Source organism: Vulpes vulpes, chromosome 13 (assembly GCF_048418805.1).
Source record: "Vulpes vulpes isolate BD-2025 chromosome 13, VulVul3, whole genome shotgun sequence".
Lineage (NCBI taxonomy): Eukaryota > Metazoa > Chordata > Mammalia > Carnivora > Canidae > Vulpes > Vulpes vulpes.
This window is the reverse complement of record NC_132792.1, coordinates 29,588,974-29,605,504: the sequence shown is the minus strand read 5'-3', so window position 1 is coordinate 29,605,504 and position 16,531 is coordinate 29,588,974. Positions and strand designations below refer to the sequence as shown.

Here is a 16,531-nt window from a genome sequence, read left to right as displayed (position 1 = left end):
TATGTGTTTATTGTACATGTACTCAACATGTATAATGATTGGAGGTATACATGGCATGTCTTTCAACCTGATTTTGAATTGTTTAAGTTCATTCTGTGTAGTATATACAGCATCAGTTTCTACTGTAACTCTAATACAATGGAGGGAAAGAGGTAACATATATTAAACATTTATTTTGGGTTCTCTTAATACTTAAACCAACATTATTAACTTCATACCAGCTTTATTCGCAATAGATCCCAAACTGGAAACAACCTGAATTCCTATCAGGAGAAGAATGAATAAATAAATTTGAGAATATTTCATAGAATTCCATATAACTTAGTTATAAAAAAGGTCTACTTGGACAGGCAACATATGGATGAATCTCACAGATAATGTGTTTAATTAAACCAAGCCAGGTGTAAAAGAGTATATGCTGTGTAATTCCATTTACATGAAGTTCAGTGGGTCAAAACTAATCAAAATTCTATCAGACCACCTGTTTCTGGGGGGATCGCTAGGGACAGGAGAGAACTTTATAGAATACTGGAGATATTCTGTATTTTTACGGGTGACAGTTAGTTACATGGGTGTTGACATATATAAAATCTCTGTGTATTTAAAATTAGCTTTAGGAGGCTTTTAAAATAGCTCAGATGATTGAAGATGGATACTTGTACTGCGGTACTATAGAAGGTGATGAAGTTTTTTAAACAGTTATTAGCTAGCTATTAAGACAGGATTTAATGACAGCTAGATAACTGAAATTTCTAATTTGGGTGACAAGGTGGGTTGCAATAATTTCAGTCAAGTAAGGGACCTTTCTCCATTGGGGCTGCTCTTAACCTTGGAAATAATAGGCTATCACTACTGATTGATTACTAATTCAATTCAAAGGAACTGCCTCAGTTCTTATGGCAGATTCTATAGGGTATAATTTCTGAAGAAAAAATAAATCTCTCCTCACCTGTTTTCAACCAGAATTCGAATAAAAAGGAAATGGAAGAGAAAATAATTTTAGAAACTTTTTGCTGCATTTTCTAGGAAAACAGTGGTGTACTGTCTAATACGGTAGCCACATCTTTATTATGTAGCTACTGAGTCCCTGAAATGTGGCTAGTGCAACTAAGGAATTGAATTTTTAAGTTTACTGACTAATAGTTGAATTTTAAAATGGATACTTGAATCAGTTATTGGATAAGTTTTTTATGTGCTTAGAACAATTAGGATATATGAATTTACTTTTTCAACTGTAAGTTTTAATCTAAATCTAAACAGCATCAGGTATTTCCTATGAAAATTTAATGTCTGAATTGAGAGATGCTGTAGTGTAAATATATTAATTCTTATACAATAGCTACTACTTGTAAGTAGCAATTTAGCACTTTTGAAATGTGGGTAGTCTGAATTGAGATGTTCTATAAATACAAAATATACACTGGATTTTAAAGATTTAGAATTAAAAGTATAAAATATTGGGCAGCCCTGGTGGCTCAGCAGTTTAGAGCCGCCTTCGACCCAGGGTGTGATCCTAGAGACTCAAGGTTGAGTTCCCATGTCGGACTCCCTGCATGAAGCTTGCTTCTCCCTCTGCCTGTGTCTATGCCTCTCTCTCTCTCTCTCTGTCTCTTGTGAATAAATAAAATCTTTAAAAAAAATAAAACTATAAAATATCAACTTTTATAATGTTTAATGACAGTATTTTAGATATATTGAATTAAATAAAAATCAAAATTAATTTAACTAGGTTTTTTTTTCTTTTTTAATGTAGTTGCTAGAAAATTTATAATTGTAATATGTCCTGCATGGCATTTCTCTTGTACCATGCTGGTCTAGTGCCTGATGGTTACTAGGTGCCTAAATAAAAAGCGTATCCTTTTTTCATCCAAAGTCCATTGTTTACATTAGGGTTTACTCTTGGTGAACAAATATATAATGACATAGAAAGTATTTTAAATGTTACATGTTTTAAAAATGGAAAGTTTTTTGAGTACTTAGGTAAAATTACTTCAAAATGTGAAATGCTGTTTTGGGGCCTTTTTTCTACATAGAGGTGGAAAGTAGGTGAGTTAGAATACAGGATGAACTTATTATGGCTGCCAACTTGGACATCAGTCTGTTTGATTAAAACTAGGTGCTCTACTCACTCTTATTCTGCCTCAGTGATACTTATAAGATTAGTATTCCTAACTGCTACCAAGCAGAAATATATTGCTAAGCAGAAATTTATACATTGGGAAAACTTTCACATATGATTAATTTATTCTGCTCTAGCTTCTCCTGTCCCTCTCCCAGTGTAAGTGGCAGAGGGCAGGATTTTGTCAGTTTCATATAGGACTATATCCTCAGCTAAGAACAATGGAAGGATATAATTCATTCTCAACAAATATTATATTACTATTATTAAATGGTTAATAAATTTTGGCAAATATTAAAATAGGATATACAAGTTTTACTCATCTTCCAAGATGGCCTACATCCTAAAATAAATTTTAATGTCAGTTGTAGTAAATATTTCGTCATAAATTTATAAACTCTGGAAGTTGGAATTAACTGGCAGTTCAGCCTCTCATTTTACATTTTACACTATTCTTGGGTCTGCTTTAACATAATTCAGTGATAGAGTTTATTACCTCAAAGGACAGTACTTTTCATTTTAGGACAACTCTGTTAGAAACTTTTTTTCGTACAGTTTAAAGAAACATAGGTTTGTAAGTTTAGTCTGTCTTTGTTCTACCTTTTGATGTACATCAACAACAAAAGTTTTCTATATACTGTGATAATGATAATTTGAAAGTATTTATTCCTTTTTAATCTTCTTCTAAGGTTAGTTTATCTAGTACTTCCCCCATTTATTAACTCTCTGTAGATTCAACACTGTCTTCATCATTACTCTCAAGGGTGTTAAAAACTTAATTCAAACTATAGCACCCCAAATTACTAAAATATGCACTTGAAATAGCAAGAAAGATTCTATAATATTTGAAACAATTTCAATTATAACCTATGCAAATTGAAAGTCTTACTGAAGATGATTAGAAAATACTGGAATTTAAAAATTAGAAATGATGAGAAAAGGAAGGAGTAAAGAAGTACAGTTGGAGATTTGTATAGTGAATTCCAGAGAGAGTTGAGAGCAGCAGAAACCTATATTCATTGAGAGCAGTTAGCCTGATTTTAAGGTTGTCAGGAATAAGAGCCTCTATTCTAAGATTCCTGATTATTGAAAGAATCTAAGAAGTCTGAGAAACCATGCATATAGCTCAAGGTGTGTAGGAGATTGATATCCTTTACCATATATTCTTTTTTGTTCTAGTTCAATCAGTATTGTTAGCATAAAAACATTGGCTTATATCAAGTTTATTTTTTCCAGCCATAGTATCTTAAGTTCCTTAATTATGAGTCCTTCTGCTATTGGGAGTTTAATAACCTTATGTTGCAACTGGAAAGGAACTACTGTAGATTCTTTTCCTCTAGTTTCTACTACTGTCACCAGTAGTAGAAACTTCTACTACTACTACTGACAGTAGTAGAAGTGGAGCATGTATACTGAGGATAGTATCTTTTGTGGGGCTTTGCAGTTTGGTGAAAAATGTTACTTTTGGGTTTTGTTGGAGAGTGTTTTTATAGATTTTCACTGACAAGGGAAGTATTTTAGTGGCCTTTCAAGAATGTGTAGGAAGATCTTGAGATAAAAGTGGGGAAAGATGCCTATTGACATCATTTCCTGATGATAATGCTATGATTTGATAAACATACAAAAATAGAGATACGTGGTATGAATTTGCATATATCATCACTCAGCTTTATCAGCTTATTCCATCTATAAACCTTCCTTCTCCTCAGTTCACATTTCTTCAAATGTCATAATTATGTTTAAAATATATGTAAGCTGGGGGCACCTGGGTGGCTTAGTGGTTGAGCATCTGCCTTTGACTCCGGGTTGTGATCCCGGAGCCTGTGTGTGTGTGTATACATTATATATAATAAGAATAAATTTTTACAACTTGTTATTTGAATCCAGATCCAGCTAAGCTCCAAATGTTTCAGTTAGCTAAAATGTCTCTTAAGTCTGTAAATGTAGGTTCTCTGTCCATTTTTTTTGCTGTGCTTTGCCTTTTTCCTTGTAATTTTCATTTTTAAGAAATTATATTTTTTTCTAGAATGTCATACAGTCTGAATTTTGCTGTTCATATCCCCAGAGTCATTAACATGTTCTTCTGCCTTAGATCTAGAGTAACCCATTTAATTATAGACTGTTATCTTTATTCTATAGATAATTTCTCTAAGCTTGTTTCTTATTTGGCTAAAATCCTCATAGTAACACGTCATAATAGTTAATCTGTAATTCAATCAGTTGTCCTTTTCTCCACACCAGATTCTCAATCTTGGCAGAACCTTTGAGTCATTTGGGAGAGCTTTCAAAAAGCATTGCCTCAGGGTCACCTCAGACCAAATAAAAATCAGTATTCTGTAAAGCTCTTCACATGATGATATTGTACATGATGAAAACTGTGCTACTCCATGTCATCACTTCAGATGTTATGTTAAATATTGCTAAATCCTAAGCTGGGAGATTTTTTCAGACTGTATTAATCATACCATAGTTTAATTTTGAAGGCCCTGTCATGCAAGTTACGTTGCATAAAATATTTTTCAAGATATTCCTATTTTGTGTGTTGCATCTGCACACCAAAAACTTAAATTTGGTTCAGTGTGGAGAAAGGTTTCCTTAATCATTTTATGCCTTGATTTTTAAAAGCACAGTTTTTTGTTTGTGTGTGTGTTTCTTATCAGTAACAGCCAGGCTGAATTACTTCAGGCATAGCTCCCTAACACACCAAAGGATTTTTATCACATTGTGTGCTCAGAGGCACTACAAGGAGAGGGAAACCAAGAAACATACCACTCTGTAAGTCATTGATCTGCACCTCTTGAATTTGTCCATCAAATGCTCTTTAAATGATGTACTTGACAAGTACACAAGAGTCTAGTAGCACAGTCTAACACAGCAGCCACAATATCTTAAAGTATCTTTGAAGCCTGTTTTATCTGAGATTCATATGAATTTTGCATTCATCTTTTTATCTGCTGTAATATAAAAAGAATTTTAAAAATTTCTTATGAAGCAGAAGTGAAACTATAGTAATATAAAAGTCAAATTTCTCCTGTCATCAGGTGCCACGTGGCTTAATGGCTGACCCCGTAGGCTCTATCACCCACAGCTTCACATGCCAATCCAAGAGTCTCTAAAAGTCTCTAATAGTCTATTAGTCTAATAGTCTCCTGTAGTCTTAGAGACTCTATTTGAATCCTCTGAAAGTATGTTTGGGTTTCAAAGTGTCACATGTTTTGGACATGCCAGTCTTGCTGCTAAATGATTCAGGCCTCAAAAATGGAGCTCTTTAAGCTACAATTGCTTGTGCCACTTCCTTTCAGTTGACTTGCACTCCTTTCGGGATAAGAACTGGCAGAAAAAGTTTTCCATTTTTTCATCTTTAAAGTTAATTTTATCCCACCTACAGTTCAATATCTTTCAGACTCCAAACCTACTAATTAAGACATGCAGTGCCCCTGGGATAAGAAAACAATTAAGCAATTGACTTCATTAAATTAGCTTTCATTGATTTATTTAGAAGTTTACCTCCCAGGTTTATACTTTTTGATTAAACTTTAAAATAGGAGTTTACTAGTACTAAGTGCCAGTAGATTATATGGCATAATAGTATTTTTTATTCTTAAAAGTAATGATTAGTATTAGAAGCATTTCATACCAGTCTAGTCCTCACTTCTCTTGCCAAAATATTGATAAAAATGTATTTTGTTCAATTTTTGGTTTCTGAGATGATTTCAGTTCTTTGGTGAATATTTTATTTTTTATACTATCTGATAATGAGTATTCTAATATTCGTTCTATTAAACAGAAAGGTTATTTTTAATTAAGGCACAAGTAATGCCAAAATTAAAATCGAGGTGATACATAAAACAAAATTCCTTATTACTTCTCAGCGTAGCTGGCAAAATCCATACAGAATTGTTTTTGTTCAAAATGAAATTATTCTATCTCTAAGTCACTAAATAGAGCAGCTGTATATATTAAAGGCAATTAAAGAAAAATATACTTTTTTACATTGATAAGATCATATAATATTACAAACCAAAACTCCAAAAATAATTTAATGAATCATTAAATTAAAATTATCAAATATTTTAATAATAATTAAAATTTAATTTTAATTTAATAATTTAATAATGTAATTATTAAAATATTTGATTATTTTAATTATTGACAAAAGGGTAGAAATCAAAAACATTGCATTCATCAATGCATTAAAAACAATTAGAATTTGGAGGACTGTCAATGTATCTGTTGCAGACACTTGCAGATTTCTTAAGTTTTTAAGCGTTACTTTCTAAATATTAAAGCAATTAGAATTTATGAGTTAATACAAGTTGTCTTAATATTTCCATATTAAATATTTATTATTTTAAAGATTTATTATTTTAAAGATTTTATTTATTTATTTATGAGAGACATAGAGAGAGAGAGCCAAAGATACAGGCAGAGGGAGAGGCAGGCTTCACGTAGGGAGCCCGATGCAGGACTTGATCCCGGAACTCCAGGATCAGGCCTGAGCCAAAGGCAGATGCCCAACCGCTGAGCCACCCAGGCATCCCTCTATATTAAGTATTTTTAAAATCACTTTATTGAGGTAGGATTAACATACAAAATCTCTGCATATTTATATGTACAGCTTGATAAGCCTGGAGTCAAGTATACATCCATGAAACCATCATCACAGTTATAAATACATCCATCATCTCCAAGAATTTCTTCCTACTCTCATTATTACTATTATTATTTTGTAATAAGAATACAACATAAAATATATCCTCTTAGCAAACTCTCAAATATAACAATACTGTATTATTATAGGTACTGTGCTATACAGTAGATCCCTCCCCAGTTCTAGACTGTTCATAAGTTTTCTCATATTAGCATTGGGCGCTCATTAATCATGCCCAATGTCTGTTTTGACTAATAAAAATGTTAGCTTAGGATGTTATCTACCTCAGGAAAATTTTGAACTAATGTTTTGCTTTTTGTTAATACTCTCCCTTGGTAATTGGCCAAAAGTTACAGGCTATCATATTTCTATTAAAAAATCCAAAATGTTATTTAGTATTGATTGTGAGAAGAGACAGGATGGATAAATGACAGATTAATTTATTTTTTAACAACACAAAAATCAATTGTATTTCTATAAACCAGCAGTGAACAACTAATTTATGATTTTAAACATTAAAATTACTTCTAAAATATTACCTTAAATATTGAATAGGGTGAATTTTATATATTTGCCCCTGATAGACCACTCCCAACACAGAAGAAATCTCATAATTTCAACACCAATAAAGTAAGTAGAGGAAACGAGATTGTTGAGTATCTGAATCATCAGAATGCTTGAATATGAATTATGATCCACCAACTGGTTATGTTTTTAAAAGTACTTCATTTTATAGTCTTGTTATTTTTCACTAATGGTAAATTGATATCTCTTTCAAGCTCTGGGATAACTAGAAATATTTAAATGATCTAATATATTTTCTAAACACAATGAAAAAAAGGCAAGAAAGATTTACTGAACTCATTTTTTATGTCTGCTAGGTATTGTGTTTATTAATTAGGAAGCATTTGGCTTCAAGAAACAGAAAACCAGGCTTAAATAGCTTAAATCAGTTGTTTTCTTAATTGAGATATAATTGATATATAGCATATCAGTTTCAGATATTCAACATGAAGATCTGATAATTTGTATATATTACAAATGATCACCACAGCAGGTTTCAAGTATTTGTCACCTGAATATTGGTAATTTTTTTTCTTGTGATTAGGACTTCAAGGTATAGTTTCTTAGCAACTTTCAAATATCCAATACAGTATTAACTATAATCACCATGTATGTTATATCCTCATGACATATTTTAGAATTGAAAATGTATACTTTTTGTCACACACACCCCCCCCCCCCCCCCCCCCCGCTTCACCCATTTTGCCTACCTCCAGCTCCTTGCCTCTGGCAACCACCAGTCTATTTATCTGTGAGCTTGGGTTTTGTTGTTTTAAATTCCACATGTGAGATCATAAAGTACCTGTCTTTGTCTTAATTCACTGAGCATAATGCTCTCAAGGTCCATCCATATTGTTGTAAATGGCAAGATTGCATTCTTTTTATGGCTGGATAGTATTCCAGTGTGTGTGTGTGTGTGTGTGTGTGTGTGTGTACACATGTGTACCATTTCATCTTTATTTATTCATCAGTTAATGGGCACTTAGGTTGTTTCAGTTGGTTGTTGTAAATAATGCTGCAGTAAACACAGGTACATATATATTTTTGAATTTTTTTGTTTTCTTTGTATAAATATGTGTAATGTGTAGTAAGATGAATGTGGGGATAATTACAGTGTGCATATGGGGGACTGTGGGAGAGATCTTAGGGTAAGAGTGGTGGGGCTGGTTGGGGAGATGGGAGACTAGCTGAGTGGGAGGTAGAATATTTAGTGTGGAGTCTGCTGCATGCTTTGTGTGTACATTTTGGAATGTGGAGGAAGCTGTGGAGCTGTGGGCGTGGTTCAGTGTGTGTGTGTGTGTGTGTATACTATAAAGGTGGTATGTGTGTGAAGGGTGGTGTCATGTATACACAGCTTTGTGTGAACACACAAGATAAAGGAGGAAGAGCTGATTTAAAATATGGAGACGGGACGCCTGGGTAGCTCAGCGGTTGAGCATCTGCCTTCAGCTCAGGTCGTGATTCCGCAGTCCTGGGATCGAGTCCCACATCGGGCTCCCTGCGAGAAGCCTGCTTCTAACTCTCTGCCTGTGTTGTGTCTCTGCCTCTCTCTATGTGTCTCTCATGAATAAATAAAGTCTTTAAAAATAAAATAAAATGAAATACGGAGAAATATTCAGGCATACTATTATATGCATTGATATTCTACTTAAAATTGAGCTCTAGGAAGTTTTAATTTATAGCCGTAATATTTAATCTTAAATATTCACTTATTTGGTTATGTTCAGCATACCACTGATTAGTGAAGTATATGTTGGTATAATAAATATAAGTAGTTTTTTCAAGAGGGATGCCTGGATGGCTCAGTGGCTGAGCATCTGCCTTCAGCCTGGGCACGATACCGGGGTCCTGGGATCAAGTCCTACATCGGGCTCCCCACAGGGAACCTGCTTCTTCCTCTGCCTCTGTCTCTGCCTCTCTCTGTATTTCATAAATAAAATCTTTTATTTATATAAATAAAGTACCTTTTCAAGAAATTAGCTATTAGAAAATGCAGATTTAAAATGGACTGTATAGGGGCACCTGGGTGGCTCAGTCAGTTCGGCATCTGCCATTGGTTGCAGTCATGATCTCAGTCAGGGTACTGGGATCAAATCAAGCCCCATATAGGGCTCCCTGCTCATCAGGGAGTCTGCTTCTCTTCTGCCCCTCCTCCTGCTCATGTGCTCTCTCTCTATCTCAAATAAATAAAATCTATAAAAAAGCAAAAATGGACTGTATAAACAGGTAAAGGAATTTTCGGGTCACTTAAATATTTGTGTAGGATTTATTTGTAGTGAATTGGCTTTATTTTTACATAGGCATTTTATGAAATTTGAGAGTTGGAGGTACTCAAAGAATCATTGTTTAAAAAATGGTCACATAAAGATGACATTTTATTGGATTTTTAGATTTAAATAAAGAATAGATATATGACTGATTGCATGAGCCAAAACAACAAAATGTTAGTGGAAATCATTTATGCACTCTAGGAGGGAGTCTGGAAACTGCATTTAGTACTTTTTTATGATAGATATTTTTAGTGTATTTCTTACTATACTAGTGTTTGCAAATACATGCTCTGTGTCTTTAAACTTTTGAGCCCTTTTTTGCACATTTGGGTACAGTGCAACCAAACTTAAACATGGGAAACCTTCTCTTCCCTCCCTGGTTTTACAGTCTCCACTCAGAACTATCTTTGCAATGGATACTACTTAGCGATTAGCTCTGTGTCTTGTCAATCAAATCTTTGTCCCTAGCAAACTGTTTTGTCACTGTAGTAGAGCTCTTGTGCTGAAAATTTATCTTTAACAGAGGAAGAATGCTTTTTAAAACAGTCCTTATGAGATTTAATTTAACTTAATTTGCTCTGGAAAGGAAATGTCTCGTCTCTGGTATGGAAAAAAAGGGAGAAGACATCAACCAATTAATCATAAATATACTCTGGTAAATCTTAGTCAATGATTTCAATTTCTCTGTTTACTAGTCTTTATGGTGACATGATGCAAAAATATACAATTCCTGAAAGCTTAAGCAGAGAGAATATTTGTAGAATACAAAGTTGTATGATTACAGAGAAGTGTGAAGTACTTTATTTCTGCTAATCCTAAATATCTTCAAAAAAGGAAATGAATAAACTGTAATTTTGTTTTGTAAAAGTGCATTGACTTTCCTAGTTTACAGTAACAGGAAATTATTAAATCTTTATTACTACCTTAGTTTTTAATTTTAGTTGTAGGAAAATATTCAGAATTTTTTTCTTAAGAAATTGAGTAGAACAATCAGAGTGAATTAACTTTAATTTTTGACTGGATCCCAGACTAGGGACATTTATAATATTGTGTATTAAGACAATTATTTTAGTTATCTTGAGAAAAGTCTCCTTTAAACTATTCTAAAATTTTCCAGCGGTGCTACCTAATACAAAACTTTAAAAGATACTCTCTCTAGCCAGGAGAAATCTCAGCCTTACTATTTTGAGAATCCTTTTATTTTTTAGTAAAAATATGTGTGCATTATTTGTTAGAAAATATACTGCCAGTTGCTCTTTCTGTGGTAATTCAAGATTATAACTTGCCTTATGAATATTATTTTTACTGTAATTGTGGATGATTTAAATAAAGCTAGACACATACTTAAAACCAAAAATGACTTTGGAAGATGCCCCCCATAGCAGCTTACTACTCATAAATGTTAAGCACAAAAAAAAATACTAAAATTATTTCAACTAGTGTTAGTTTTTATCAGGCTTGAGAGTACTTTCTTATGTCTTTTTATGTTTAAGTTGAATAATTTCAATTTTTTGTTCATGTTATATATCAGCACAGATGTAGGCATCTGAAGTGAACACAGCTTTCTTTTTAAAACCAACACAACAGTGAAACATTCATGTATTTTTTTATTTGCAGCTCAAATAACTGCTTGGCATTAGTTTGCTAAGACTTTAATACAGTTTAATCTGTTATAAATACAGACAAAATTGTGCATGTTTTGAATTTTATAGATCATCATAATGTGCATCACAAACTTACCACACTCAACGTTTCCTGTTTTTAACCTTATAGGAAGCTGTTGTGTGATCTTGTCAGCTATGAAAGCATGCCTCTCACTGGTCTTCAGCTTGGTTCATGCATATAGCTTATGTATTATTTCATTTAACCTTCACAGGAACCTTGCAGAATCAGCATTACTCCCCATTTTAAAGATGAGGAAACAGGTATGAAGTAGTTACTGAACCAAGCTGTTATGGAGCACAGAGACAGTTTTATTATCCCATTCTTTACCTCACCAGGATGTATTTGAGAGATTTTTAAAAATGGGACAGTACAGTGTGTTGTGTTCAAATGTGTAGACAAATTTAGGTTCTGGTTTTCTAGCTGTTTTCCTTGCCTTAGAATAGATAACCCTAGTAGCTATAAGACAGGAGAAAAGCTTAAGAAAAGAAGATTTAAAAGGTTAGCAATTCTTGTTTTGTAGATTGAGATTTCCTATAAGATTTTGCCTGAAAAATCTCGTGCTTTAAAATCAAAAATAGAAAATGATTCTTCTAGGGACACCTGGGTGGCTCAAGTGGTTGAGCATCTGCCTTTGGCTTAGGACGGGATCCCAGAGTCCAGGGATCAAGTCCCACATTGGGCTCCCTGCATGGAGCCTGCTTCTCCCTCTGCCTGTGTCTGTCTGTCTGTCTGTCTGTCTGTCTCTCTCTCTCTCTCTCTCTGTCTCATGAATAAATAAATAAAATCTTTTTAAAAAATAAAATGATTTTTATAGAATAACAAATATTTTATAGCTTTTCACAATTTGTCATTTCAACTGATTAGTAGAATGGTATCTATAGATCTCACTGATAAACTGTCTTATAGCTGGTATTAATATGGCTATGTATTTATGTAAACCAGGACAGTTTTCTAAATGCTCATGTATATAGCATCATATTTTACCTCACAACTAACTCTATGTGTTAATCAGATGTAGATTATTTTCATTTTTACAAATAAATTAATTTAAGACTTGGAGACATTAACTAATAATGAATAGGTAAAATATGTTCTAAAAGACATGAAATGAATGTAAACCTTTGCCATTTAGCTTCAGTGAGAACCATATTGATCAGGCATGCTTGTTAACTTTCCTGTCTTTATTTTTTTAAGGCCAGTTTAGAGTTTATTCTGACACACAACCTAAACTTTAATTTCTAACTATTTATTTGAAGCTATTTATATATTTGATGTAACCATATGCTTTATCCTGCCTTTTAAATGTCAATAAATTGTAATTTGGTTGAGCGGTATAAGCCTGTTTTATAAGAAGAATTTAGGCTTAATCAGATTAAAGTCACAAATCATTAAATATAGCAACACTGTTTTATCTCTATCAATATTTCATTAAACTAGTCACCATTTTCTTTTCTGTTTAGGCCCTCATGTGACAAGATGAATTTTTTTTATACGTAGGCTTTCATGTATGCAAACAAAGGAGAAAAATCCTATCATAAATTATTTACATCTCTGCAAGAAATAAGTCCATAAGAAGAGCCACTTTAAACGTAAAAATCTTCGTGACCTTGGTTCAAGATAATAAGTTAATGAGAAAAATAATTAAGCTCTAACACTGTGTACTAAAAATAACATTGTATTATTCTAAACATTTAACATTTATTTAATCCTCATGGTGAAAATTGCTACTCTCCTCTCCATTTTCAGACACAAAAGCATATAGCAGTCTTACTACAGCCAGTATATGGTTTGAATCCAGGCATTCTGGCTTTAGCATCTGCCCTTAAATTCTTTACACTTTCTTAACATCTTCACAACATAACCAGGGGAAGGGAATTAACATTTATTTTGTATATTTAATGTATCATTGTTTATTTTATATATGTCAGATATGTTATCATTCCTCATAAAATACTTAAAATATTATTTCTGTTTGAAAGACGTAGAAATATAGAGATTAAATGCAGTTGCTCAAGTTCACAAAACCTAGTAAAAAGCAGAATTAGAATTATTTAAGGCAGAGGTCTGAACCCAAAGTCTGTATTCTTTCTGCTATACTGTGTTGCCTAGTACATATTCACAAGATGTTTATTAACTACTATATATTTATATACATCTTATTATATGTAAAACATCTGCTTCCTAGTTAACAACCTAATTGAAAATATATATACATATATATTCAGTGTAGAATATTTTTTCTTTATTATTTGACTTAGTAGTTGAAAAGCATATGTAAGATAGGAGGCATAATAATAAAATGAATATCTATGATCCCACTCCCCAACTTAAGAACTAGAGCATTACCAAAGCAGTTGTATGAGCCTATGTGTTCTTTCTCTCTGTCATCTCATGTTTTCCTCAAATTGGTAACCACCTCTCAGAATTTTGTGTTTGTCCTTCCTCTTCTTTTTTTTAATTAATAGATTTTATATTTGGAACAATTTTAGGTTTACAAAAAAATTGAAAAGTACAGAGTTCCCATATACCCCTCCCCACACCAACACACACACACAGTACTCCTATTATTCACATCTTGGTATGGTATATTTGTTACAATTTATGAACTAATATTATACATTATTATCATCCGAAGTCCATAGTTTGTTTACCTTAATGTCTGTTCTTTGTGTTGTACATTCTGTGTAATGACATATACCATTATAGGATGATACAGGATTGTTTCACTGCCCTATAAGTTCTCTATGCTTCCTCTAGTTATCCCTCTTTACCTGAATACCCAGTAACTGCTGATCTTTTTCCTGTTTCAGTAGTTTTGCCTTTTCCAGAGTATCATATAGTTGCTATCACACAATATGTAGACTTTTCAGAATGGCTTTTTTCACTTAGTAAGATACATGTAATGTTCCTCGCTGTCTTTAGATAGCTTGATCGCTCATTTATTTTTAGTGCTGACTTAATATTCTGTTGTATCAATATACCAGTGTCTTGTATCTTTTCACCTATCAAAAGACATCCTAATTGCTTCCAATGTTTGATACTTCTAGTAAAAAGCTATTTTGGGGGTAGATTTTGTGTGAACATAAGTTTTCAACTCATTGGATAAATACCAAGGAGCATAATTGCTGGATTATATGAGTATGTTTAGTTTTGTAACAATATACTAGACTTTTCCAAAGTGGCAGTACCATTTTGCACTGTACCAACAGTAAATGAGAATTCCTGTTGCTTTACATACTCCCTAGCATTTGACGTTGTCAGTGCTTTGGATTTTAGCCATCCTAAATAGGTATGTAGTAGTATCTCATTATTTTAATTTATATTTCCCTGATGACATATGATATTGAATTCTTCTTTGCCATCTATATGCCATCTGTCTTTGTGAAATGTCTGTTTGGATGTTTAGTCCCTGAGTAGGGAAATATTTTATTTTTCTGTAAGAAATTGTAGAAAATTAGTATGATTTCTTCCTTAAATGTTTGCTAGAATTTATCAGTGAATCCATTTGGATTCACTCCGGATGCTCCAGAGCTAGAGATCATAACTACTTTGAGTTTCTTCGTAAGTACGGAATCAGCTACCATGTATATGCGTCGTTCCTTTGCAAAAGTCACTATAATAATAACGGCACAAATGGAAATCTGCCCAGTTTATCTTTTTTTAGTTCTTATGTCTTTCATAGCTTCCAACAAGGTTGCATAGCTTTTTTATAGAGTATCCTGATGTTTCCTGGTAACTAATTCATAATTTTAGTTGGCTAGAACTGGGCCTCATTCTTTCTATTTTAGAAGGTTAGTAATTATTAATTCAGTTTCTTTCATCAGTATAGGCTTACTCAGTTGATCTATTTTTTTTCTTGTGTAAGTTTTGGTGGTTTGTATCTTTAAAGGATTTGGTTCATTTCATCTAGGTTATCAGTTTTGGGTATTGAGTCACTTATAATATTCAATTATTATTTTAATGTCAACGGGATCAACAGTGATGGCCCTTCTTCATTTCTGACATAATTCATTTCTTCTTTCTCTTTTTTAGTTAGCTTGGCTAGAGGTTTATCAATTTTATTGAACTTTTCAAAGAACTGACTTTGTTTCATTGATTTTTTTTTCTGTTGATTTCCTGTTTCCAGTCTCATTGATTTCTGCTCTAACTTTATTATTTATTTTCTTCTACTTAAGATTTAATGTGTTTTTTTCTAGTTTCCTAAGATGGAAGCTTAGATTATTAATTTTAGATATTTTCTTAATGTATGCATTTTATTTTATGAATTTTCTTCTAATTCCTATCTTCTCTACATCCCAATATTTTGATACTTTGGAGTGTTTTTTCCATCTAGCTCAAAACATTTCAAATTTCTCCCAAGACTTTCGTTTTGACTATGCATTAATTAGAAATGTGTTGTTGAAAAGTATTTGGGGGATTTTCCCACTATTTCTCTGTTACTAAATTTTAGTTCTGTCATGTTCTGAAAGCATATTTTTTATGATATCTATTTGTTAAGGTATGTTTTATGGACCAGAATGTGCAGTCTGTCTTAATGAATGTTCCATGTGAGTTTGAGAAGAATGTGTGTTCTGTTGTTGTTAGATGAATAGTGTATACAAGTCAATTAGATCCAGTTAATTGAGGATGTTTCTCAGTTCAGCTATAATTTTACTGATTTTCTGCCTGCTGAATTTGTGAATTACTGATAAAGGAGCTTTGAAATCTCCAGTTCTTAATAGTGGGTTTATATATTTCAAGATTATGTAATGAGTGTTCTTTCCCCCCGACATACTATGGAAAATATTATATTACTCCCTTTTTATGAGATTCACTTCTTGTATTTATTGTTCCAAAAAGCCAAAGCAATAGTTTGAGTAGTTTACAGGTTTCTTTTTGACTAAAAGAACAGTGAATATATCTGCCTTCTAATGAAAATCTATGAATCATCTGCAAATATACTTAAGAGGAAGTAATTTTAAATATAGATTTATTCAATTTTAAATATAGATTTATTCAAATCAAAACTTTGCTAATATGTTCTCTTTTCAGTTCATTCTGGATTACATCTCTTTTTCCTCTATTCTGTTTTTTGGCTAATTTATGATTCTTTATTCGCTTCTTTTATACCTTATTTATTACAGTTCCATGAAGTGTTATTTTGAAACCAGTAGTTTAGGGCAAAAAGAAGTGAAGTTTTAACATAATTCAGGTCTTATTTTGTAATAAAACGTTGTTGTGTATGTACAGAACAGAAGGTTATGTGATTTCAAGGATAATACT

At 32.5% G+C, this 16,531-nt stretch overlaps 1 protein-coding gene across 22 annotated transcripts in view; it reads left to right on the top strand.

Annotated features, from left to right (window-relative positions):
• The window catches only part of OXR1 (oxidation resistance 1), a 449,165-nt gene that overhangs the window by 418,423 nt on the left and 14,211 nt on the right, over positions 1-16,531 (top strand). The window contains exon 1 of one of the 22 annotated variants that reach the window (XM_025994849.2): positions 10,027-10,259. The exons of 20 other annotated variants lie outside the window; for them this stretch is intronic. In XM_025994849.2, the coding sequence (XP_025850634.1) occupies positions 10,194-10,259 (66 nt within the window). In that variant the 5' untranslated portion in view covers positions 10,027-10,193. Of the gene's footprint in view, positions 1-10,026; positions 10,260-16,531 lie in introns of those variants that run through there. One more of the 22 variants, XM_025994850.2, reaches the window with a different exon arrangement.